Source organism: Humulus lupulus, chromosome 2 (assembly GCF_963169125.1).
Source record: "Humulus lupulus chromosome 2, drHumLupu1.1, whole genome shotgun sequence".
Lineage (NCBI taxonomy): Eukaryota > Viridiplantae > Streptophyta > Magnoliopsida > Rosales > Cannabaceae > Humulus > Humulus lupulus.
This window is the reverse complement of record NC_084794.1, coordinates 8,127,345-8,152,104: the sequence shown is the minus strand read 5'-3', so window position 1 is coordinate 8,152,104 and position 24,760 is coordinate 8,127,345. Positions and strand designations below refer to the sequence as shown.

The 24,760-nt window shown below is 35.3% G+C and overlaps 2 protein-coding genes and 1 pseudogene across 2 annotated transcripts; 1 reads left to right on the top strand and 2 right to left on the bottom strand.

Moving 5' to 3' along the window:
- Positions 1–6,018: 6,018 nt before the first annotated feature.
- Positions 6,019–8,489, top strand: LOC133817141 (uncharacterized). Its single transcript, XM_062249551.1, has 10 exons — positions 6,019–6,212; positions 6,307–6,365; positions 6,454–6,494; positions 6,602–6,633; positions 6,727–6,755; positions 7,052–7,088; positions 7,297–7,353; positions 7,600–7,676; positions 7,942–8,015; positions 8,149–8,489. The coding sequence occupies exons 1-10, from the start codon at positions 6,129–6,131 to the stop codon at positions 8,166–8,168; spliced, it is 510 nt and encodes a 169-aa protein (XP_062105535.1). The 5' UTR covers positions 6,019–6,128; the 3' UTR covers positions 8,169–8,489.
- Positions 8,490–8,632: 143 nt separating this feature from the next.
- On the bottom strand, positions 8,633–13,107 carry LOC133817140 (sucrose synthase 7-like). The gene is made up of 14 exons (XM_062249550.1): positions 12,816–13,107; positions 12,555–12,709; positions 12,255–12,447; positions 12,019–12,137; positions 11,723–11,939; positions 11,366–11,635; positions 11,149–11,265; positions 10,886–11,052; positions 10,521–10,745; positions 9,874–10,440; positions 9,605–9,743; positions 9,412–9,494; positions 9,075–9,104; positions 8,633–8,972 (listed from the first exon to the last, which is right to left on the bottom strand). Exons 1-14 carry the CDS (start codon positions 13,047–13,049, stop codon positions 8,957–8,959), a joined length of 2,532 nt encoding a protein of 843 aa, XP_062105534.1. The 5' UTR covers positions 13,050–13,107; the 3' UTR covers positions 8,633–8,956.
- A 2,632-nt stretch (positions 13,108–15,739) lies between these two features.
- On the bottom strand, positions 15,740–23,028 carry LOC133813876 (uncharacterized; annotated as a pseudogene).
- Between the last annotated feature and the right edge of the window lie 1,732 nt (positions 23,029–24,760).

Genomic DNA, 24,760 nt, shown 5'->3' with positions numbered 1-24,760 from the left:
ATCATTTGTTGTGAATCCAACTTTCGAGGTCACATTTACCATGGCTCGAAATCTGGGTATAACACACTAGATTATTACATATTTAAGAGTTTCATAATGGAGAAAAAAACAGAAAAAAAACCTGCAAAATCCAGCACATAACAAATATTACTAGTTCAAGCAGAAATAAAACATAATAGGTCAACTAGAATACAAACAAAACAATTTAACCTCGGTACTTGCAAGACGCTTTGTTGTGCCCTTTACCACCACACTTGCTACAACATCGTTGTATCACAACCTTGTCTCCATTAGAAGGATATCGATTTTTCCTAATTCGTCCGACCTTTTGCTTCTTCGGTCGGCCTACAGGTTTCTTCTCAATCGGTACTCCAACTTGGATGTTCTTAATGTCTTCAGGCAATTCCCAATCATCCTCATCACCAACTGGCATAATTGTCCCCTCATATGTGCTCTTCCAACTCTCTCTTGTGTAATATTGAGAGCACAATGCGTACATGCTAATATTTCGTTCTTGAGCAGCAGCACATGCATGTGGACAAGGAATCTTCATGAATTGGAATAGGCTGCAACTGCATGTTCGTGCCTCCAAATCAACTATACTACTGCTCTGAACTGTTCCTCCGGGGTGGACATTAAATGTATAAGGTCCAGCTCTGTCGACGCTTAAGAACCGAGATTTCTCAAATTGACATGACAAGTCCCCCTCCATAACTGGTGATAGAGTCGTGCTACACTTTTCAGCGTTTTCCTTTCGAGTAGCAAACCATGTTTGAATAGTAAACCTGATGAATTAAACAAAAGCAGTGATCGGGAAGGCTCTTGCGTCCTTAGTTTTGCTGTTGAAACTTTCAGCCCAATTACTTGTCATTACATTGTAACGGTCCCCTGGAAAGTACGCACAAACCCATCTTTCAAATCCAATGCCCTCAAGATATAGTGCAACTCGAACATCCATTGCTTTTATCTTCTCAAATTCTCTTTCAAAATCTGTCTTCTTATACGAGTATGCACAACTGTAAATATGATCCGTGAAGCAATCAATCTTGAACTTGCTAGCCACGTTCATAATAATGTGGTGGTAGCATGCGCCATGGGGTGCATCAGGGAAGATAAGTTCCAAAGCATGAACAATGCTTTGATGCCTATCCGATACGAATGCTAAGTTCTCAACATCACCAATCGCTTGTTTCAACTTCCTCATGAAATAGGTCCAAGAGTCGTGGTTCTCACTGTCAACTATTGCGAAAGCAATCGGAAATATGTGGCTATCTGAATCCAATGCCACGGCACACAACATTTGGCCACCATACCTAGTTTTCAAGAAGGACCCATCAATACATATAACAGGTCGACAAAACTTGAATCCTCGCCTACAAGCACCCAGAGAAAAAAAGCAATACTTGAAGCGACCCTCGTCTACCTTGAAATCAGTAATGGAATCGGGATTGTTTAACTGCAGCATGTGCAAGTACCCAGGTAACTTCGAATATGAAGCTTCAGGCGTACCCCTAACTATGTGGAGTGCTGTAACGCCTTGGATAGCCAAGACTGCTACACTGTGTGTTTATAAAGTGCCAGACTTGCTAATCAAGTATTTAAAGTAAAAGTGTGTTACTCAAATAGTAAAGGAACTAGGGTTAAAAGCGTTTTGGTCTCAAAAGATACATTTTCATTACTAAACATTGTTTATGTACATGGGATCCCAAAAATGACAGTTTAAAAGCCATTTACAAAAGTTACAAAGTTTATATACATTAACAGCCATACTAAGGCAAAATGAGCAGTTAGGTGATCTCTGTCCTGACACACTCCTCGATCATGGTGATCGAACGGCTGGCTATGTACATTTCACTTCGGAGCTCTCCACCTCAGGCCTGGTCCAGCTTGCCCTTGCCTTTACCTGCACCACGTAGCACCCGTGAGCCAAGGCCCAGCAAGAACACACATCAATAATAGAACATGCACATCTAGTTGTCAAGTCAGTTTCACTTATAGCATCTCATAAACTCAAGCATATCAACAGTCAAGTATTTCATATACTAAGCATTTCAGCTCATATAACACAATGCACAGACGATAACCAGGGCTAGCGCTCACAAGCTGCTCCCTCTGTTATCCTTTCGTTTCTAGCTCCCAGTGGCCAATTCGCGTCCCATGCGCTAAATTCATGAACGGTACTCTTAGACCGCTTACACGTGTCCCTTGGCGTAATACCAACGATGACACAAAACAATTCTCGGGAGCACTTAGTCCCATCACAATCATACATTCGGGTGCAGTGTTCTTACCTTTCAATTTACTGGTTTCCGATGCCACGTAGCCACAAGCACGGTTCTCTACCCCGAGCCTCTCCAAATTCCTAATCAAAACACAAATATAATATTCTTTGTCATTAACCAATCCAAGACTACCTTCCCGGTACCTAATCCATACTCTCGGAACCCCCAAAACCTTAGAACAACACCCCGGAGACATCCCCCGAACCCCCGGAGCAAAGGTCAAAAATTGCAAAATATAACACCCTGAAATTTGCCTTGTGCCGCGGCACCACATTCCTTGTGCCGCGGCACCCAACACCAGAGACCCCTAGGCCGCGGCAAGCAAAAGCTGTGCCGCGGCACACCATCGCAGACCCAGATTTCTGGGTTTTCCTTCGCATTTTCCCGAGCCCCAACCTCACCAAATCACCCCAAACTCTATCCTAAGCCCCAAAACCAACTCTAAACCTCTAACAAACCTCACAACAACCCAAAGACATCATGCCCAAGCTCACTCACACCTTCAATCCTAAAATTCACTCTTGAATTTCCCACTTGACAACTCAAACCAGAGAAATTATGAACTGCTTGAACTCAAGCACAACCCACACTTCAAACTCCCTATACCTTAACAAAACAAACCTAATAAACATACAGAGACCTTACCTTAAGTGATAGGTTCAACCTCCAGCTCTTGACCTCCTTCCCCCTTGGTTCCCAATTCTGAAATTACATAAAACCAGCCACCAACTTATCTTAATTCACCTTCCTTAACTAAAATTCAGACTTAAAACTTGGATATAGCATAATCAAAATCTTACCTCTGAGTTTTCTTGGCCTAAGCTTGGTTGATAACTTCAAACATCCCTTGATTCTCCTTCCAAGAGCTTAGATTTCTGCTTCTCCTTTCTATCTCCTTTTTGCTCTAATTCTAGGTCTCCACAATTCAGCATAACCAACTCCCAAAGTGTTATACGTATATGATATTCCCTCTTCAGCTGATAATCATCCATCCTACCAAAATGTCTACTCTACCCTTCCACTAATACCCCTTCCAAACTTAACCTCAAGGCCATACTTGTCTTTTCACCAGTTTTGCAATTCTACCACTTTCCCCTTAAAACTTGTTACTCTCTAAGGTTACTAATAGTTACACAGGTTACCAAACCACCAGTTACCTTTATCTAGTTTCCTAGGACCGTCTTGGCACGTGCATCACGTTTGTATCACAACACCCACACAGTACAATTCACATATCATAATTATCACATAATATAATTCACATAGTCATATAACATGCTTAAAATCATAATCATACATCTTAATCATAATAATCACACATAACTCCCATCATGCCCTCCCGGCACACTAATCAAGGCCCTTAAGCCTTATTAGTGAATTTGGGTCGTTACAAGTGCTTTCTCTCTGCATCTCCAAGCCTTCTCATAACTCATTTCGATCTCGAAAGAATTCTTCATATCTTCTCTTATTTTGGAGGCTAAATAATCTGAACCGTTAACTGAGAATTTATCCTTGATCAGTTCGGCAACTACCAAAGGTGATGCTTGACGGTTATCTTTTTTTCGAACATCGAGGGAACATGTGTGTACATTTTCAAATGCTGTCACCTCGAACATGTTAGAAAGTTGCTTCTTCTTCCCTCTTAACCTCCACCCACAATCAGGATCCTTGCATGTAATGTACCAAACATCAGTACCAGACTTCTTAACTATAAAGTCGAATCCCTTCTTCGTTGCAAACAAGCCAGCAACCTTCTTTAAATGTTCCTTGTCTCTGAAAAACTTTCCTAAATGAATCTCCCCACCCGATGTGCCACCCATAGATATATAGTGACTATTATCCTCAATGTCTTCTCTTGTAAACATCTGAGCTTTGAATTTACTATAATATGTCGAAGAAAAGAGTGGATCACTAAATTCTCTAACATCATTTGTTCCGTCTGGACGACTACTACTAGTACCAGGTGTTTGGCGATCTTCTCTACGGGGTCTACTTCTACATGTTGTTTGCCTCGGTATTTGGTACGACAGTGGACTCAGGCTCAAAGCTTGAGAACGGACCTCTGTTTCTTGGTTGTCTCTTACATCATCATTGCAATCAAAATCAGCATCAGGTTCAGGATAATCAAGAAAATCGTCATTGCCCTCAAAATCATTTTCAGGGTCAGGACAATCAGGAAAATCATCATGAAATGGCATCTGTGCTACATGATCAACTGTCGGTATGAAAGGGTTTGATTCAGGTACAGCAGTGGCTACCAACACCTTCGGATTTGTTTCTGGAACATAAGTCCCAACCTCACTACGAGTATCCTTAACAGTACTTGGTGGAGGATTATGATCAACAATGATATTCTTCTCCACCAAAGTCACAAAAAGGGGAACAAATTCATCTGGCTTCTTCAAAAGCATTGACAAATATAAGCTTACACCCTTGTCATTCCTTATAAGTTCAGGCCGATACATTAACCCTTTCATGTACTTATAATTCACTTCTAATTTTAGGTCATACTGCACTTCGTCAACCTCCAGCTCTAAGTACAAAAGTTCAACAAGTTGTGAGTAAGTTATGTCCTTCTCCAACTCGAACGTTAAATTTTCGGCTCCATTAAAAACTCAATCTCTACCTTCACGCTCCCAAACACCATTATACATTAAGTACGCGAACAAAGTTGACCCTATCATGTACAAAGAAAAAAAAATCAGTAAATGGCAACAAAATGTCGAAATTTAGTTCAAATGTTTTGGCATCGTACCAGTATCGGGCCATATCGGGCAGTATCGGGCAAAGTTTTATTTATGTTTTTGATCACTTAAAACACTAATATCGGGCAAGTATCGGGTAACATCGTGTACCATCGTACTATTAGGTCTGCAGTAACTTAATAATAACAATCAGGCATATATCGGACTACTATCGATCCATTATCGTACTTAAAAGGGTGTATAGATTTAAAATAATAATCGGGCAACCATCGGGTAGCCATCGTACCTTTATGACCATCGAATAAACAAACTATCGGGCAACTATCGGGTTGCCATCGGACCTTCATCCCTAACCTTGAAACTAAACAATTATCGTGCTTGTATCGGGCCTCTATCGGACACTATCGGACATTTAGAAAAAACTCAGGGAACCCAAGAAAACGCAGATTTTCACATAACACGATTTTCACCCAAAAGAACAGCAAAAAATACCAACAAACTACAGATCCAACATCTAAACAGTATTCTGAATCATAAAAGCAACCAACAACAACAAGAATCAAAGAAAATCACTTACCCATTTAATCTCTTCACTATGAGCAAAAATAACACAAAGCTTGGTGTTTCTCCTCAAACAATCCACAATGTCCGAATGTGTATCTTTCTTGTAAGATTTTAGTATAAAAATCTTGTGTGTAAAACGTATGGTGAAGAGAGAGTGAGAGAGAATGTATGGTGAAGAGAGATAGGGAGGAAGAGGGAGAATAGAGAGGAAAGGTGTTATGAGAGGGGTATTTTTGATATTAAATGAAAGATGAGCATTGATATCATATGGTGATTAATTTTGGTTCAAATTTTAATTATTAAGCTAAGCATGATTTATCAAATTTCTCTTTTGTTTTTAAAATACTCCTACTGTCATACCATTACGTGTATTTTGCCGAAAAAAATAACTCAAAAATACCTTTTTTTTTTTTTTTTAATAAAAATAAAAATAAATTATGAACAACGAAAACCTCGTGATGTGTGTAATGGACAAAAAAAAAAACAAACAGATTAAATTTGAGGGAACGATTAAACAGATTAAGTTTCGAGATCATTTGGGTTGACTGCCTTTGATTTTAATTTGGATTTTCTGAAAATGGAGAATACCACCATTCTCAGAGAATGGTTCGACCGAGTTGACTCGGAGAAGTCCGGTTTCATTACAGCTTCTCAGCTCAAGGTTCGTTTTTCTTCTTCTCTCTTCTGTATATGTATGAATAATATTTGCTCTCGGAATTCACTGATAAATTTGTTCCCAATTTTGTATGGATCAGAAAGCTCTTGCCGTCGGAAATCTCGAGTTCTCTGTCTCCGTTGTTCAACAAATGATCAGGTCCAATTTTTTTTCCACTCAATACTCGATTCAATTCCCCCTTCTCTCTCCCTTCCCATATATAAAAATATACTATCATTTTTTGTAGGATGTATGATTTTGACAAGAACGGAACTATGAGCTTTGATGGTACGTGTTCGAAGTCATTAGTGTTCGATTTTTGTGTGGAACTGAATCATCTTTCTATGCATTTAGTTATGGTTTATTTTGATGAATCTCATAATTTTCTCTCTCAGAGTTCGTTGCGCTTAACAAGTTTCTTCTCAAGGTTAGATTTTTTTTTTAAAACTTATTTGTGTACAATTAATAGTTGCGAGGCTGTAACTACATACACTCGGTTTGTTGCTTCTTCTATTTGCAGGTTCAACAAGCCTTTTCAGACCTGGAGAGGTAATTTCAGTGCTTTTTTGGGTACAGGAATCTTGTAAACATGCTAGTGTTATTCTTTAATGGGTGTTTGAGTTAGTTCAAACCTTCGCAGTGGAAATTACCAACATATGTAATATCTAACTAAGTTCTATATTGTATTAGTTTATAATAAAAATGGCTGGTTTAAGAAGTCATTGGCAGCCAACATATTTGATTATGTATGTATTTGTTTGCTCTTAAATTGTAGCAGTAGCATCCTTTGGCTAAAAAGCTGTTTTCTCAAACTCTTGATTCTTTGCTGCTGTTGTTTTTTACAGGGATCGTGGTTATCTTGTTACTGATGAAGTGTTTGAGGTAATTTTTACTTAGTTGCTTTCGATGAAAGCCAAGTTGTAATTGTATGTTGACTAGTGATTGGTGGTGGCACTTATTTGTCCAGTACTTGTAGCTACTGGTATGAGAGTTATTATTAGCTCATGTTCTCTCTCTCACTCTCTCTTTCTCTCACGATTTTCGTGTTGTTAATTTCCTATTCTCAATTACTGCTAAATATTGGTCGCAGGCATTGGTAAAAATTGGATTCTCGCTGGACTCTCCTGCTTTTTACACTGTCTGTGAGGTAAATCATTTACTTGCATTTCATGGATGGATTCTAAATTTTCTTAAGAAGCAGTTGAAATGATCTATTTTTCACTTGTGGTACATGGCAAAATGTTGATGCATGTGCAAGAATTTGGATGATTTTTTAGTGCGGATTTGCTTAAAGAGATCAGTAGATGCTATAGATTTACTTGGGATTTTCTAATGATGTTTATACATAATAAGTTTATGGCTGTCATAGCTCATTCTCTTATAATTGGTGCAGAGTTTTGATCAAAAGAAGAATGGAAGATTCAGATTAGATGATTTCATATCTCTTTGTATATTTTTGCAGTCAGCTCGGTAAGTTTTTCTCAACAGAAATACATGTTTTTTCTCGGAATAAAGAACAAAAGTTTTCTGTGCTTAGAATGAATTTTACACACACAATCGATATGTCTCACAGCATTGTATACATATTTTGTTCCACACTCTTAATCATATAAAGGCATTTGGCTTCAAGTGAAACTCTTGAACATGTATAATTTACCATCTACACCTGTTCAAAATGCTCATAAGCTCATAACGGAGGCTTACTCATTTTCTGCCGTTGTTTTGCTCGTTGCAGTAATATGTTTGATTCATTTGATACTGCTAAGCAGGGCCGGGTGACTCTTGATCTCAACCAATTTGTATATTGCAGTGAGTATTTTTTTTATCTTTTTTAACAGTATAGTCCAAATAACACATGGGATTTTATTGCTTATTTATGTTTAATGAAAAAAAAACGAATTGAAGATAAATCATCATGTTGATAGCATTCTTTTCTGTTCAGCTGCCAATTGTAGGATATGAAATCATCACCATTTATTGCTGTCTTCCATTCTCCACAGAAACGGAGGAGATTATTGTAGTATGAGAGGAGTATATGTTTGCTGTTAAGTTATTCTTTTCGTTTTCGTAAAGACTATATATTCTTTTATATAAGTCTTCAATTTACAAAAAGATTAATGTCTATATAAATATATACATATATATATATATATCACATTTTTCAGAAACACAATGTTGTTTGCTGTTAAGGACTTCTTAAAATATAGATGTGTGGATTAAATGTATAGACGACATCAAATTATGATATTTCAAAGTACAAACGACATGTTCTTATTGTTCTTAGACGACATCATGAAATATATATATATAAATTTAAAAAAAAACATTATAATTTTACCATATAATAACAAAGATGTACCACACAAGTTGATAGTGGTTGAAGAGAAGGTGGTTAAAATATAGTTCGTTTATTGCTTGATTACATCAAAATCCAAAATGGATTGGTATTTTTGTTGCCATATTATTCTTTTGTGAATTAATGATAAACATACACATATAAATTCGAAAATATTACATGTAATTGATGATGTATAAAAATCCCTTGGATACAATTTGCAGAAAATCCACCGAGCGATTGTAAGCTGATGAATATCTTATTACAAAGAAAAGCCTTCACTCTTATTAATACCTTATTTTAAGAAAAGGCTCCAAGAAGATATGAGAAGTAGCAAACATTGGACTCAAATAAACACGCATACATATAGGTGAAGAGCTATGATGCGATGTTTTTGCTTTGATTATTCTTTATGTTAACCTCGAAACAACCTGAGAGTTATGGTTAAATTTGTTGCAGTTGTTAAAACCTCAGACCTTAAAATATCCAAACAATCAAGTCAAATAAGTATTAAATTACTCCTTTCATCTCACCTTTTCAATCCTGACGGTGAGCGTCTTGTGCTACAAAATTCAAAATGTGCAAATTAAATTAGCTCTTATGTAAATTATTTATTTTTCTTTTTTAGAAAAGTAAAAAAAAAAAGAGTAGACCCTTTTGAGATTATATATAAAGAAAGAAATATTGTTTTTATTGTACTTCTCTTCCTCTTCTGTCTTTTATTTCCACTATTGAGTTACATTATTATAGTAGGCCTCCATATATTGGGTATAGTGAACTTTTAGTGGATGTGCTTAATATTATTCATACATTTATTTTGATGTTCATATAATACTTATATATATATATCACCAATTTATTTATTCATGCCTTGGTGCGGGCTGTATAGGCTTGGCAGGTGGCTTTGGAGCAGGCTGCTCAGGCTCTCCAGTTGGGATAGGTACATTATTCACCTGAAACAACATTCATAAATAAATTTGCACATGTATATATTTATGTATATTAGATAATCAAATGAACGTAACTATCACATGTTTTAAATATTATAAGTGAGATAACTTACCAGTTTTCTGAATAGAAGGCTATAAAACAATTGGAGGTATCTTTGCTTTGCTTGTTTCTGCTCTTTATTCAACTGCCTCCAGAAATTGTAAACGCATCCCATGTTCAACACCTTGTTTGCATATATCTTCCAAGTGTAGCTGAAAAAAGTTAATAGATTACTAATTGGAACACAAGATAATAGGCTAGATATATATAGTTGTGTACCCTAGAAGTAGAACTTGTGGTGTTAAACCATTAGTGAAGCTAGCAAGTAAGAAATAAGGATACCATTCATTAATACGCTGCAAACCAGCAATGGAGAACTTGTTCCAATATGTGGCATCCTGCTTGCACATCTCGAAGAAATCAGCAATCTTGTTGCTTGCCTCATCACCATTGTTTGGATCAATGTGGAAGCCAGAGACTCCATCGACGATGATCTCAGCTGGTCCTCCTTGATTAGTGGCGAAAGTAGGCAGTCCACAGTTCATTGCTTCAATGACAGTGAGGCCAAATGCTTCATACAATGCAGGCTGCACAAAAGCACCTTTTGTGTCTGCAATGCATCTGTAGAGTTCACCATTCCTGTTCCTATCAGTTTGTGCTGCTATCCATCTGATCTGACCCTTGAGTTGATACTTTTCTATCAGCGAATGCATCTTCCTTATCTCAGCCATTTCTTCTCTGTCTTTTGATTTTGTAGGGTCAAAGAAGCCTCCAACTATGACAAGGTTGACCAGATTTCTCAGCCTTGTGTTTTTCCCATACCACTCAGTCAATCCAGTTATGTTCTTCACAGTGTCAAATCTAGCCATTGAGAAAATGATAGGCTTCTTCTTGTCTGCTAAATATCCACTGTTTGACAAACAAGGTCAAATGAATTAATGATCCTAACAATACATAGGACAAAACAAAGGTAGAGTTCTATCTCTTACATGTGTTCATTGTTGTCCTCTCTGGTGAAAAGTAGCTCTTCAATAGCAGGTTGAAATGAAGTAAATCGTATTTGTTTCTCTGTATATGGGAAATAGACAGATTGGTCAGCGCCTGGTGCAGCAATGTTGAACTTCGGATCGAATACATTGATGCCTGAAACAACTCTGCAGAGCCCCGGGAGTGTAAAAGCAGTGTGACTTTCATATTGTCCAGGTCTGTCCTTGCTGCAGAAGATCAGAACACAACTTCAGTATTATCATCTTTTTTCTTTCATTAGTACATAAAGTTGTCATAGTGTCCTGTATTGTTAAACCAGATCTATTGAAGTATTTGACTCTATAAATTAATAAAGTGAATTCCTAACCTTCCTGCAATTTCCTGAAATGTGCTTGCTATGATGAAATCAGCTGCATTCATCGAAATTGTATCAGCTAGAAACTGGCAAGAGAAGTGGTACTTGGGATCTAATTCCTTCCATTTGAGGTCTGAATCTTCATATTTGGTCTTCTCTAAAGCATGTGCAATAGTTCCCTGGCCATTCATAGGATGTTTAGAAAGGAAAATCAGTTAAATAAACTAGAATACAAAAATAGGATGTTTATGAACATGACCTGTTACACAACACACCTGAGCTATCCCAAGTTTGTTAGCCACAATGGATGAAACCAAATTCCCATCAGTATAGTTTCCAATGACAAGATCTGGTTTCGCCTCGAAGTGTTCAAGGATCTTGGCCGTCGCATCCTAATGATTCAAGATGTTTGGATATCAGTAATTAAAACAAGAACCCAATGAGGATTGATTAAGAAAATGACAAGACAAAAAAGATTGAAAAATAACTTGCCTGGGCAAATCTCTCAAGATATGGATACACCTCAAATCGGGAAACCCATTGGTTAAGGACACCCTTTCCAGTCCTAAATGGCACTCTAAGGATGTGAGAGTACTTGGTGCCTATGATTTCTTCCCACTCCTGGTTGCACTTAGTTCCCTTTGCATCAGGTATGAGTCGTGTCACCACAAGGATTTGTGGCTTAACACTAAGTCCTTGCTGCTTGATTCTGAGAACCAGTTCTTCCTCAAGTGCTCTAACTTGATCCAGAATGTAGACTACCTATTTTGAGACAATCATTATAAAAACTTTATTCCATTGATTCAGTTGAATTGAATGTATAACAAAACATTCAAACCACTACTGTACCTGTCCTCCAGTGTCTGGCAACCCAAGAACATCAGCTTGGCCAAAGTACCCATGAGGAGAGAAAATCACAACATTGAAGATTGTTGGAACCTTTCCAAAGAACTTCTCCATGTTGACCGGGTCTGGTGCTTGTAGTACCTCTGAAAGTGTTCTCATTGTCTCTTTTACACTCTCTGCTGTATCCCCCCAACCCTTCTCAAAGCCCCACTCCTTGAACCTGTAAAAAAGCCTTTCATGTCATTTAACACATCACATGTATTGGTCTCGAAGGAAGAGAAAATAAGATTCATCATCACCTTGCTTCAAAATTTTGGTATGGTGTGGTCTTTGGCAGTACTGAGAGGGAAACATCGGCTATAATCAGCGCGGTCTGAAGTTTTGCAGGAGTGTTCAGAGTTTCATTTAGCATAAAAGTCTGCAAGTTTAGAATCAACAGGTTCATTTAATTAGAAATTAGCTAAATAAGAAGAGAAAAAGACAAAGAAATTAGCATATTGGAATTAAAAATCAAGTTCTTGTCATTTCCATATACCTCTCCTTGATGATTTAGTGACAGTAAGTAATCCACAAGAGGCTGCGCATAGTCCAACTTCCCACTTAGTTTTGAAGTTATGAACTTGGAAATAAAACCAAGTCCATTTCCAATTGAGGAAGGAAGTGTTAAGTTAGGAACAGAGAAGTTAACAGCTCCAAAATCAACTTCCAGTGCATTTTCATCATTGGCCCTGTAAAGTGATATTATCATCATTTGAAAAGAAAAAAGCTATTACATCTTGGTCTTAGCTATCAAGTATTTCCAGACATTTTAAGGTAAATTTAACTAAGAGAGTACCATTTCTCATCATGTAGCATCTCTTTGAACTTTAAGTAGTCAGTGGTAGTAATGGCCTCAACTGAGAGATCCTCAGAGCTGACCCTAACAAATTCCCAGAAACCAGGATTTGGTCTTATGGCAAAAGAAACATAAGGAGGTATGACCACTGCTTCCTGCAAAACTCAAACAACCTCATTCAACTTAAACACTTAAACCTCACTGCATTAGAAAAGTAAATGGTATGAAAAAAGTGAAGAAGATAAAAAGAAAAGTAGAAACCTGAGTTGAGCACAGTATGTAGCCCAAAACACCTTCCAAGACACGAGTTCTTTCAACCTTGTCATCTATGACTCTCTCCATTTCATCCATTAAATGATGAAGTTTCATCACCCTCTTTCCTTTTTCAATGTACTTAGCAAAGCACCTTTTCATGTGATACCGGCTCTGCCTCAGAGCGTCCGGCATGCTATCAGCAATCGACTCTGATCTCTTGACTGTTGGTGCAGTAGCCATTATTGTTTTAGAAGAAATAAAGAGAAAAACTTATGCTTCTTTCTTGTCTATTGTACTATATTGCTCAAGTATCTATTTATATAGGTAAGGAAGCCTTTATCATACTTTATTTTTTAAGTTTCGTGAAGCATTTAGTATTCTAAATTTTGTTTTTCATGGTACAAATGGGCCCTCAAAGAAGGTGCAATCAGAGGAGAAAGAACATTCTTAAGATTTTTTAATTACCTTAAAAGAAATATAATAGAATCTATAGTTATGTGAAGGCATGAAAGATTCTTGTTTAGGAAGAAAGAAAGAAAAAAGAATCCATGTCACGTAGGTAGTAGTAGTAGTAGTAATACACATCATTCTTATTCTCCATTGGTTGTCATTATATCTAAAGAATCTTCCATCTCTCTATGGCAAGTCAATTTCAAAATGCCTTCATTGCCCTATATCTCTCGTGCTTTTTTTGTTTCCTTTTACCTTTTAATTTTAGGTATATACAGTGATGTTTTATGATCTGCCACGTGTGGTTAATCGATCCTCTTTGTTTTGTAATATCGAAATAAAGACAACATGAAAAATGACAAAGTTAGTATGGGCTAAACGTGCACGTTTTAATGGTATCGCTACGAAAACTTTTCTTTCTTTTTTATAACGATACGAGAACCAAAATATTATACCAATTCATGTGTCAAAAAGAATGAGTCTCGTTTGAAATGAGTGTGTTTGGTTAAAAAAGACTCACACGTAAGTTGGTATAATATTTTTTTTGTATAATTTTAGTACACATATCATTATTCTTTTTTTAAAATATTGTTGGACACCTACTCATTAAACGATTTTGGTACAAAAATTACAATGAGAAAGCTTTGGAAATGTTGAATATATAAGCATATGCTTTTAGTTTTCATTTGAGAGTCCATGTTTGGGTATATTTTTTTGGGAATTAGATTATTTTGTCTAGTTTTAAAATAATCACAATTTATGAGAATTATAATAATGGATTTTTTCTGAAATAAACAAATACCATTAAAAAAAAAAAAAATTAGTGTTACACCGCAATAATAACTTGTGCACGACACAAAAGATTTTTTTACAAAAATACTACTTGCTCTCATGCCTTCGCAAGCGGTAAGATCCCTCCTTCTTAGGCGACCCACGACGCTGGCGAGAAGCTTTGCTTGCATAATCAGCCACGACAAACCCAGCAAGGAGAGAACTCCACGAATGCTGCGAGAAACCTCCACGGACGCGGGTGCGAACTACTTGCTCTCTCCTTCGCAGGCGGCAAGACTGCTCCTTCTCAGGCGACCCACAACGCCGATTACAGCCAATCTTGATCTGAAACAACACGGCGGCTACAGCCGATCTCGATCTGGTTTCACTTATATTTGTTTGTTGATGTGCAATCAGCGTAAGCTCACCACAAAAAGCAGCAATAAATCAACAGTGGTCTCTGATGTCGTGTTATTTTTGTGTTGTGGCCTTTGATGTCATGTTATTTTTATGTTGCGGTCTCTGATGTCGTGTTGTTTTTGTGTTGCAAGATCACCACAAAATCAACAGTGGTCTTGGATGATTGTATTGTTGATAAAATCTGAAGGTGAAGAAGAAGAAGAAGAAGACAAATAAAATAAATAAAAAAATAATGAAAGAAAGATATGGAGAAAGAGGTAATGGGCCCTAAGTCTTGAGCATGAAAAAAAAGATAAGAATGAATAAAGTCAAAAAAAACACCACTAAGTTGTCAAAAACTCAAAAATTTCAAACAAGCTTTATGCAGTTTGTTTTTATTGAAATAAACAAATATTAATAATATTTTTTTAACTGTCTCACTCATCTCCCACTTTTTTTTAATAAAACTTTTATCTCTCTCTTTATTTTTACCATGCACTTCCATTTCCTCAATATTATATTATTATTTTACAATCATTTATAGTTATTTGCAAGTGCTCATCGAGACTTACAATTAGTTGTTAATTTTTTAAATAATTTGTCATATAGTTTATGCCTTGTTGTTGCACTGTTTTCGTCACTTATAAACATCAACTACAATTCGTTCTATTATGTTGCTCTTAAGATACTTTGGTGTTATTTATATATATATATATATATGACAATTCTTCTATAGGGGTTTTACTTTAAGCCCTACTGGTAGGGTTTTCAGTGTTTCTCGACCCGTGAACAGTTTTCAGCGCGACTTTTTTTTATGACCGTGTATATTGTAGCTATTTAGAGCATCCTGCAAATTTTCAGAAAATTCCGAATAGTTTACAGTACCGAAAACTAGGTTCAAACATGTTGTTTTCCACGCGCATAAAAAAAATTAGTCACGCGTGCAACAACATGTTTGAACCTAGTTTTCGATACTGTAAACTATTCGGAATTTTCTGAAAATTTGCAGGATGCTCTAAATAGCTACAATATATACGGTCGTAAAAAAAAAAATCGCGCCGAAAACTGTTCACGGGTTGAGAACACTGAAAGCCCTACCGGTAGGGCTTAAAGTGAAGTTCCTATAGGAGAATTCCCCTATATATATATATTCTTACATAATCTAGAATTTTAAAAACAAAAACAAAAAATGCATCCATATGATGCACATCAAAGATAAACAAAATTAAAAAAGAAATACACACACACATACACACAACAAAACAAAACTCAACAAATATCATAACAACAACTACACTACAACAGACAAACTACAAAACAACTCCAACATCTGAAGATGCACAGTCATTCCTGAAAGGTGACTTCAAAGCTATTCCAGGCTTGACACTCCTCTTTTGAATATCAGGAGTAACTTTAATCTCGGGTACTAATTGGACAACATCTAACTCGGGAACATTAATACCTATCGCAACGTGTGACTGCAACATCAAAACAACTAATAAATAAAAATACCACAATCACTGTTAACATTACCACTCGCTTCTTCAACAAAAGTACTCAGCAAAGAACAGTACAAAAACGCTGCAATCACTGCAGAACAACATAGAAATAACTTATAACTATTCAAAAAATGAAAAACCAACAAACCAGTATAAAACTTGAAACATAAATAAAATTTAATAGATACTTGCTTAGCTTCTTGCTCACAAAAATCCTAAAACAACACCCCAGTACAACCTAAATGCTAAAAGAAACCAACACAAACCTTAAAATAACACTTAATAAAAAAATAAACGTACCAAAAAACTAATATTAAACAACATATCTCAATCATTCAAGCATTACACAAACACATTGTGTGCATAAGGAAAAATAGCACTAATACATACAAAAATAGAACAAAGAAACTAAAAAACAAAGGTAACATAAACATAAGAAGGAGCAAAACAACAAAATACACTAACAACTAAAGGAATAAAAAAATCAAATTAACAAAAAATCAACCAAACGAAAAGAAAAAGAAAAAAGCATTGTTGTTGGCACGCCGACGACATGGTGATCATAATTAAGGAGGACGAGCTTGGGCATGGAGGTGATGGGGGTGATCGAGGAAGAAGAAGAAGAAGAAGAGGAGAGAAAAAGTCGCGGAGGAAGAAAGAAGAAGAAAAGGAAGAAGAGAGAAAAATGTAATGGAGGAAAAAGAAGAAAGATAAAAAGTGAAGTGTTGTGGGTTATGTGTGTGTCACTCAATATATAGTATTTTTGTAAATAAAAAATTATAAAGAAAGTAAAAAAAAAAATAAAACAGTACAAAATAAAAAATAGTCATTTGGTAGTAAAATTGTAAAAAAATCTCACATTTAGTCATTTTATGTAAAAATCCCTTATAATAATCCACCCCTCTAAAATTCTATAAAAAGAGTCTTTAAAATAAATAGTAGGCAATATGATTTGGAAGGAACAGATAACTCATGGATAATTGTAGCGTCCTGAAAATCGCTATTGAGGTTCTGTACTTTGGTTAGTGTGTCGGGAAGGCATAAGTGAATATTTGTGAAATTATATGTTTATAATTGAATATATTTGTGATTATGTGCTGTGTGAATTCGACATTGGTGGGTCTCGTCAAGCGGAATTAGCAGAAAGTCACAAAGTGAGATAATTGGGGCTTAGTTGAATTTGTGGTAATAAGTGGGGACTTTTATGTTTAGTGGGTTTTATGGAAATAGAGTGAAATTGTGGTATTATTACAAAGGTGGTAGAAATTAATAGGCTACCCTTGAAGTTAGTGTGCTAAGCTATTTGGAAAAAGGAGCAATACTTTTTTACCATTTAGTTAGAAATTGGATAAGTGCTGAATTGTTTTTACTATACGTTCAAAGACATTCTCATTTGGTCTAAGGTATTCATCCATCTTCTTAGTAGACTATCCAAAGCAAGGAGGCTAAATTCTTAAGGCTTTAAGGAATTCTGAGAAAACTTAAGTGATCAAAGGAGTATAGAGCTACCAAAGCTTTCTGCAATCAACTACGAATTCTAAAGTTGGTGAGGTATGAATTCTTGTCTCAACTTTACTTTAGTGTTCTTCATGTTTATGGTGCAAGTTGGGGGTCTTTGATAGATTTTTGAAACTCTGGGGTTCATAGCTGAATTGGGTGGTTATTGGAACTTAGAAACATGTTTTTTTAAGGGTTTAAGGATTAAATTCAAGTTAAAAACCAGAAATTGTCTTGAGTTCTTGAGTTTTGAAGAAAATAAGGATTTTTGACCTAAAACTATGAATTTTGAGTTTGGGGTTGTAATTCAAAATTTAAATGGTGTTATTGAGTGTACATTGACATGTATACATGTTTTGGAGTGTGATTTTTGAGTTTGGGATAGGTTGGAGTAGAACTAGGCAAGTTTGAAAGCTGGAAAAATCGAGAAGAGTAAGCCTCTATAATGCAACGGTCGACCGACTTACTTTTATATGGGGCTGGCCATTTTGGCCAAACGGTCGACCGACCTAGGGGGGGTTGGTCGACCGACTGGTGCTGACATAGTGGGTGTTACACCAGATTTCAAGGATGGAAATATTGATCTCGAAATTCAGGATTGTAAGGTGTGAGCTCGAAATAAGCACAGTCATCATGTGATCTACAAGTCAGAGACAGTTTTGCTGTAAGTGATAACCCTATGAGCTCGAACATTATGTAGTCTCGAAAGTGTCCGAGCTTATAAGGTGAACTCACAACTCATGATAGTAAGGTTTCAACACTTGTATAAGTTTCTTGATGCATCTCTTGCCCTCAGACAAGATGGTTCGAGCTCAGTAGGTGTAAGCTCGAAGGTGATGGCTTCGTCAATGGTTACTTGTTGGGAGCATAGGCGAAGTGAGATGACGAGCTCGTAATAGATAAACGATCTCGAAGGCACATGGATCTGGTGTCTGAGCTCGTCGACTGTGTGTAAACATATTTATTGTTATAAATTCCTTATGTTTAAGGGATCTGATGTAATTTGTTATTCAATCCCACATTTTATGGGATATTACCGCGTACATAGTAACTAATGCATTTATTGGCATTGTATTATTTGATTTGCAGAATATCTTCCCGAAATATGTGGGAAGCAATTCTGAAAACCTCTCTATAAATAGAGAGGGATAATTCATTTGTAGAGGACCGAAATATTGAGATTTGGAGAAAAAACTCTGGACAATTATTCTCTGAAAGTTTCTAGAAAACTCCAAAGAGCTAATAATATAGACTCGTGGACTAGGCATATTTTAACTGCTGAACCACGTAAAAAGATCTTGTTTTCATTCTTTTTATTCACTTCCTCTGGTATATTCTTGTTTAATTGCTCTTCTTTCTTAAGTTGACGAAAAACAGCGTCAACAGTGGGTTTTGACCCTTTTTCGTGGGAAATTGAAGGGGAAACCTAGGGTTCTTAGGCCAAGGTTGTTGGGACATGTTTAAGGTGTATTTTGGGTTTGGTTATGCTTGTACAAGTATTGGTCAAGTGGAGTTATGGGAAACTAAACCAATGTTTTAATAACTGTGACTTAGGACTATTCCGAGTGCTTCACGAGGATCGCATCTAGGCCGCTGCTTTATAGCTTGTGGGAATTCAGGGAAGAAAACTGTGATTGCACATAGAGCAGGGCATAGCCCGATTAGGTATATATATATGTATGTGTGTGGAGGTTGGTAACCTTATATGAATAATTGTATTTATTTATATCATAATTATTTGTAATTGATCGGCATGGGTTGGAATCGACAATAAGCATGTAGTATGCAGGCCATAATGGTAGGGCCACCTAGGGGGTGTTGTACACACTCGCCTGTCGCAGGTTGTAAGCTCGGTGCCCTTGTATCGCACCTTGCTCGACATAGGCCGCATAAATTGTATCTGATTGAAATGGAATTGTTTAAAATTGTAAAGCATGCTAATTGTTAATTGTATCTAAAATGAGATATGATATGCTTGTAAAGTTTTTTTGTGGGTTTTGGCTCACGAGTGCTCTATGGTGCAGGTAAGGGCAAAGGAAAAGCATACCAGCCATCAGTTGGAGATCTTAGGAGCGGCGCGTACATGTTTGGCCTACTCAGCCACCACGGTTGGGGTATTTTGAGAGACTCGGTATAGAAGTCCAAAATTTTGTCACTTATGTCGACTGTATTGTGAATGTGTTGTAATTATGTTTTAAACTATGTTTTTTGGATTCTGGTGTAAACTCTTTTACAATCTTAATGATAGTTTAAACATTTTTATCCAAAAATTGTATTGAGTGGTTCTTATTTTAAATTAATTATACTTTTGAGTCTAAACAACTCGGTTAGTGAGTTAAACACTATCTTAAAAAAAACACACACAGTGTGACGGCTATAGGGTAGTAGGGCACAGGGTCATCTTAAATATTTTGGAGGCCCTGTTCTAATCTAAAAATTTGGGCCCCTAACAAACAAAAAAAGTTTAACTAAAAACTAATAATATTTTCAAATATTATTGTTACGATTATATATTTTACAAAATTAAGCACCAAAAATTCAAACTATTTTATTAAAATTGTTATTTATCCCATTACAAACTTTAAGCTAATATCAACCTTCTACTTAAAAAGAGTCATCCTTCGCACACTTTTTGAAGCAAATTCATCAACCAACTCTTCATATTTTACAATCTCCAAAATATCATTTTCAATCGCGATCAATGCTAATCCATTAAGCCTTTCTTGTAACATGGTAGACCGCAAGTAGGACTTCAACAACTTCAATTTTGAAAAACTTCTTTCTGCAGAAGCAACTGTCACGGGAATAGTCAACAAAATTCTATACGCAATAACTGTATTAGGAAAACAATCTAAACCTTTCAAAAACTTTAATATATCAATAGCTCTCATTTTTTTCCTAGGCAAGATTTCTCTTAATAACTTTAACTCCACATATAATTCATTCCCATCAATATCATAATGTTCATTATGTTTCAATGCCTTTTCAAAATGACTACAACAAGACTTCAAACTTGCATTGTCTAACGATTGGAGCTTGTCAGAAGCAAACAAGAAACCAAAAATATTTTCATATTCTTGATATTTTTCAAATCGCTTAGTAAGAGAAACAATGGCTTGATCAACAAGGTAAAGAAAATAATTAACTCTAAAAGATTCCTCTCCAGATAACTCAACAAATGTATTCAAATTCTCATCAAATTGTCTTTTTCTTCGAATTGTGCGCCTTTGAGGAAAAACTGGATCAATATTCATTTCAATAGCAATTTCCTTAGCATTATTCAAGGCGTTATAAAAACATGTTTCTCTATATCCCACGAAAAAATAAATTAACCCTTTTATTTTTTCCATAGCAACATCAATAAGCATATCCTTTGATTGTAAAATCTTGCTAACTAAATTAATAGCAAATAATATTTCAAACCAAATAATAATTGCTATTAAAAACTCAAAATCACCAAGCTCATTTGTTGCTAAGGATTTTGCTTCACTTCTTATTTTAGAATCAAGTTCATCATTTTCTGACACTTCAAGTAAAGCTTCTCTAAAATCTGACATTTGAGATCTTATAGCTTTAACACTATCTACACGACTCTCCCAACGAGTGGATGACAATGATTGTGGAGTCAATCCTTTCACATTATCTTTCAAAATTTGCCATCTCTTAGTAGAATTGGCAAAAAACGTATAAATACGTTGAATAACTCCAAAAAAATCTCTAGCATTACTACATGATTCAGCCATGTCACATAATGTCAAATTAAGACTATGACAACCACAAGGAGTATAAAAGGCTCTTGGATTTATGTCTAAATTTTTTTTTTTGTATGCTATAATTAATACACAATGAGCATTAAATAAACAATAATCAATATCAAATCATGCTCATGAATTTCCATGATCAAACATTTTATTTAGGGCATTAATATATTAATATACGTACCTCCAATTATCGCCTTGATCTCTAATAATCATGTTGATTATACTTCTTTAATCTACACATATAGAGAAAATGAGAGCTTGGGAGTAATGAACACTACTCTATCATTCTCCCTACACCATAGCCACACTCATTCCACCTTAATCATCAATCAAGAGCACAACCCTTTATATAAGGAATTATGGGCCAATTGGGCTTACATGCCCAATGTGAGAGAATTATTTGTCTTGGCCCAATGGGCTGACCAAAGACGTTTTAGAGTGTGTCCATGGGCCCCGAGCATATTAGTGAGTTATGTCCATCCCATTATGGCCCTATGGTAATATCATGCATTACCGATTATATAGTTATCATTACATGCTAATACCGACACTGTGTGAGCATCACTTAATTATGTTAGTCCATATAAAATATTCTAACATTGTACACCTTGATGTTTTCCTTTCATATTTGACCCATTATCATAACCTTGTCCCCGCACATCAAATATGTCAAGATTAAGTTTTTTCAACTCATTTTGTAGAACATCAAAAATTCATTGACCAGTTGTATCATTCACATTTAAAAATCCTAAAAATGATTCTTCAATGCTAACAGAATGTGAAGAAACATCCACATATCTCAATATCAAGGACATCTGCTCTTGATGACTAACATCAGGAGTACAATCAAGTATCACAGAAAAATATTTTGCTTGTTTAACTTTTTTAATGATTTCAGTTTTAATTGCAGAAGCAAGCACAAGTATTAACTCGTTTTGGATGTTATGTCCAAGATAATGAATATGAATATCATCATTTGTAATGCGTTTAACATGTTCTTGGATAATAGGGTCAAACTATGCCAACATTTCAATTAAGCCCAAAAAATTTCCATTATTATTTTGATACAATTTCTCATTAGAACCACGAAATGCCAAGTTATGTTTAGCAAGAAATTTCACTATTAAAATAATTCTTAGTAAAACTTTTTTCCAATGATCTTTTTCTTTTTCAATTAGTCTTTGAGTAGCTTTATCAATCGTTTGATTCTGTTCGAGCCTTAGACGCAATTCATACCAAGTGGTCATATTTTTAACATGTTCCATACTGATTTCATGCTCTTTAAGTCTTTCACCAATATGTGCCCAATCACTAAAGCCTTCATTTGTTAACATGCCTTTACCAATCCCACTTTTAAAAACTTTGCAACAAAAACAAAATACTCTATCTAACTCTTTTGAATAAACAAGCCAATCTCGATCACACTTCTCTCCATTTGATAAAACTCTAGTATACAAATTAGTAGTGAATCGTCTAGAAAATTTAGCTTTAGAACCACTCATAATAGAACAATCTCTTTTTGGACCCTTCATCACTAATAAATCAATCATTTTTTAATCAAGAGCATCCCAATTTCTTGGATCAAATATATCAAGCAAATGTTCAAATGTCTGCATTGTTATTATCATTATCCTCTAAAACATCTTCATTTTCAAGTGAATTATTCAAATGATCATCATCACTATTTTTAGTATTAGAATTTTTATTTTCCATATTATCATTTTCAATGGGCACGTCACTATTATTTTTCACATTATCATTTTCAATAGGCACGTCACCTCTATTTTCCACATCAACACTTTCAGTTTGATTCTCAATACTAACATTCTCATTAGGAACCATGTTTTCAGGAATGTTAACATCAACAATGTCATAATTATGATTTTCTAAAGAAACTTGTGGTTCTTTTATAATAAATTTATCAAGAGCTCCTCTTTGAGATTGAGTTAATTGTTGGAAAAAAGCTTATACAGGATCTTTATTTATTTTCATGTATATCTAATATTAAACAAATTAATACGAGATAGTCTAAAACATGTTTCTAAAAATTGAATTCAAAGAGAAACAAATAATATAATACTTACAGTATACGCAGCGGAATTAAGAGTCCTTCCTTCAATTTCTCTAACTCTTGTATCCTCTCTGTCGCAGAGTATTACCAAGAAACTGAACCGATCTTCTATTTTCTTCACGATCTTCCAATGTATCCTTAGAACCACCTAGACTAGTGTGTGCAATTCTCAACACATGAGGTAGATATAGAGAGAAGAAAAGAAAATAACAAAGATGTTTAGAAAAGGACTTGTGTTTAGAGAGAATATAAAACTATCAGAAAATCTGACTTGAGACTTATCAAACTTCTTTTTTTGACTTCTCTCTAAGCACTCATTTTATAGACTCAATTAGGCCATTTAATTTAAATAAAAAATCAATAAAATAACAGCCATTTTGAAGCCCTAGGTCGAAATTATCATGGGCTATAGGCCCGTGAAATTTTCCATTTGATTATAAGCCCATTGGACTTAAAATCAAGGCATGTATTATTTTCTATTGATTTAATTAATTAAATAATTATTTAAATCCTTTATCAAATTAATTATTTATAATTTGAACCTTGATTTAAACTTATTTATTAATTTAGATACTAATTTATCTTAATTAATAAATATGCCATAATTTCTCTTTTCTTCTCAAAATTACACAACTCTGTGAAACTATCTAAAATTGATCCGGTCAACTTTGATAATTCTAATTGATGATTAAATCAATTAATTGAGACTATCTAGATGATTTTATCCAAGGTACAATGGGGACCATGGGCCTATGAAATCAAGCTCCAATAAGTTATCATAAATCTAACAAATAAATTTACTAACTTATTAATTCCTCGTGACTCCATTATAGACTTGGAATTGCACTCTTGAATTCATAGAATGCTCTATAACAAATATAGATACGCTATTAATTATCCATTGTTACAACCATAATTGTCACTCAATCCTCTATAGACAGTCTACAATGATATAGGACTAAAATACCGTTTTACCCCTCATTGTATTTTATCCTTAAAACACTTAGTTCCTTGTAAATGATATTTCAGTAAACTAATTTAATTACTGAAATGAGATCTCTATCATTTAACACCTTGAACCAAACTAAAAGGAAACCATCGTTTCACTTCTTCATCAGAAGCTATAGATGTTCATATCTATGATTAACACTCCCACTCAATTATACTACCGAGTTCCCAAGATGTAAGTATGGGCTAGTCCGTAGGGTAAGCTGGTAACGAACAAGTCAAAGAACTCAAATAATACAATCAGTTAGAATACTAACCACTCAGAATTGAGATTGAATTGACCTATGGTCAACTATATGATATGACTAGAATAGATAATAACGGTATGTTTACTTATCTTATCAACTGTCAATATTGGTCATGTCCGATGTAACAAATACATCCGATCTTATCTACTTTGCTAATGTTCTGGAAAGAACATAACACTGTAATGTGTAAGTAGATCATATCGTAGATTGGCAAGTCAGTGTAAATCCAGTGCACTGACTAATCTTA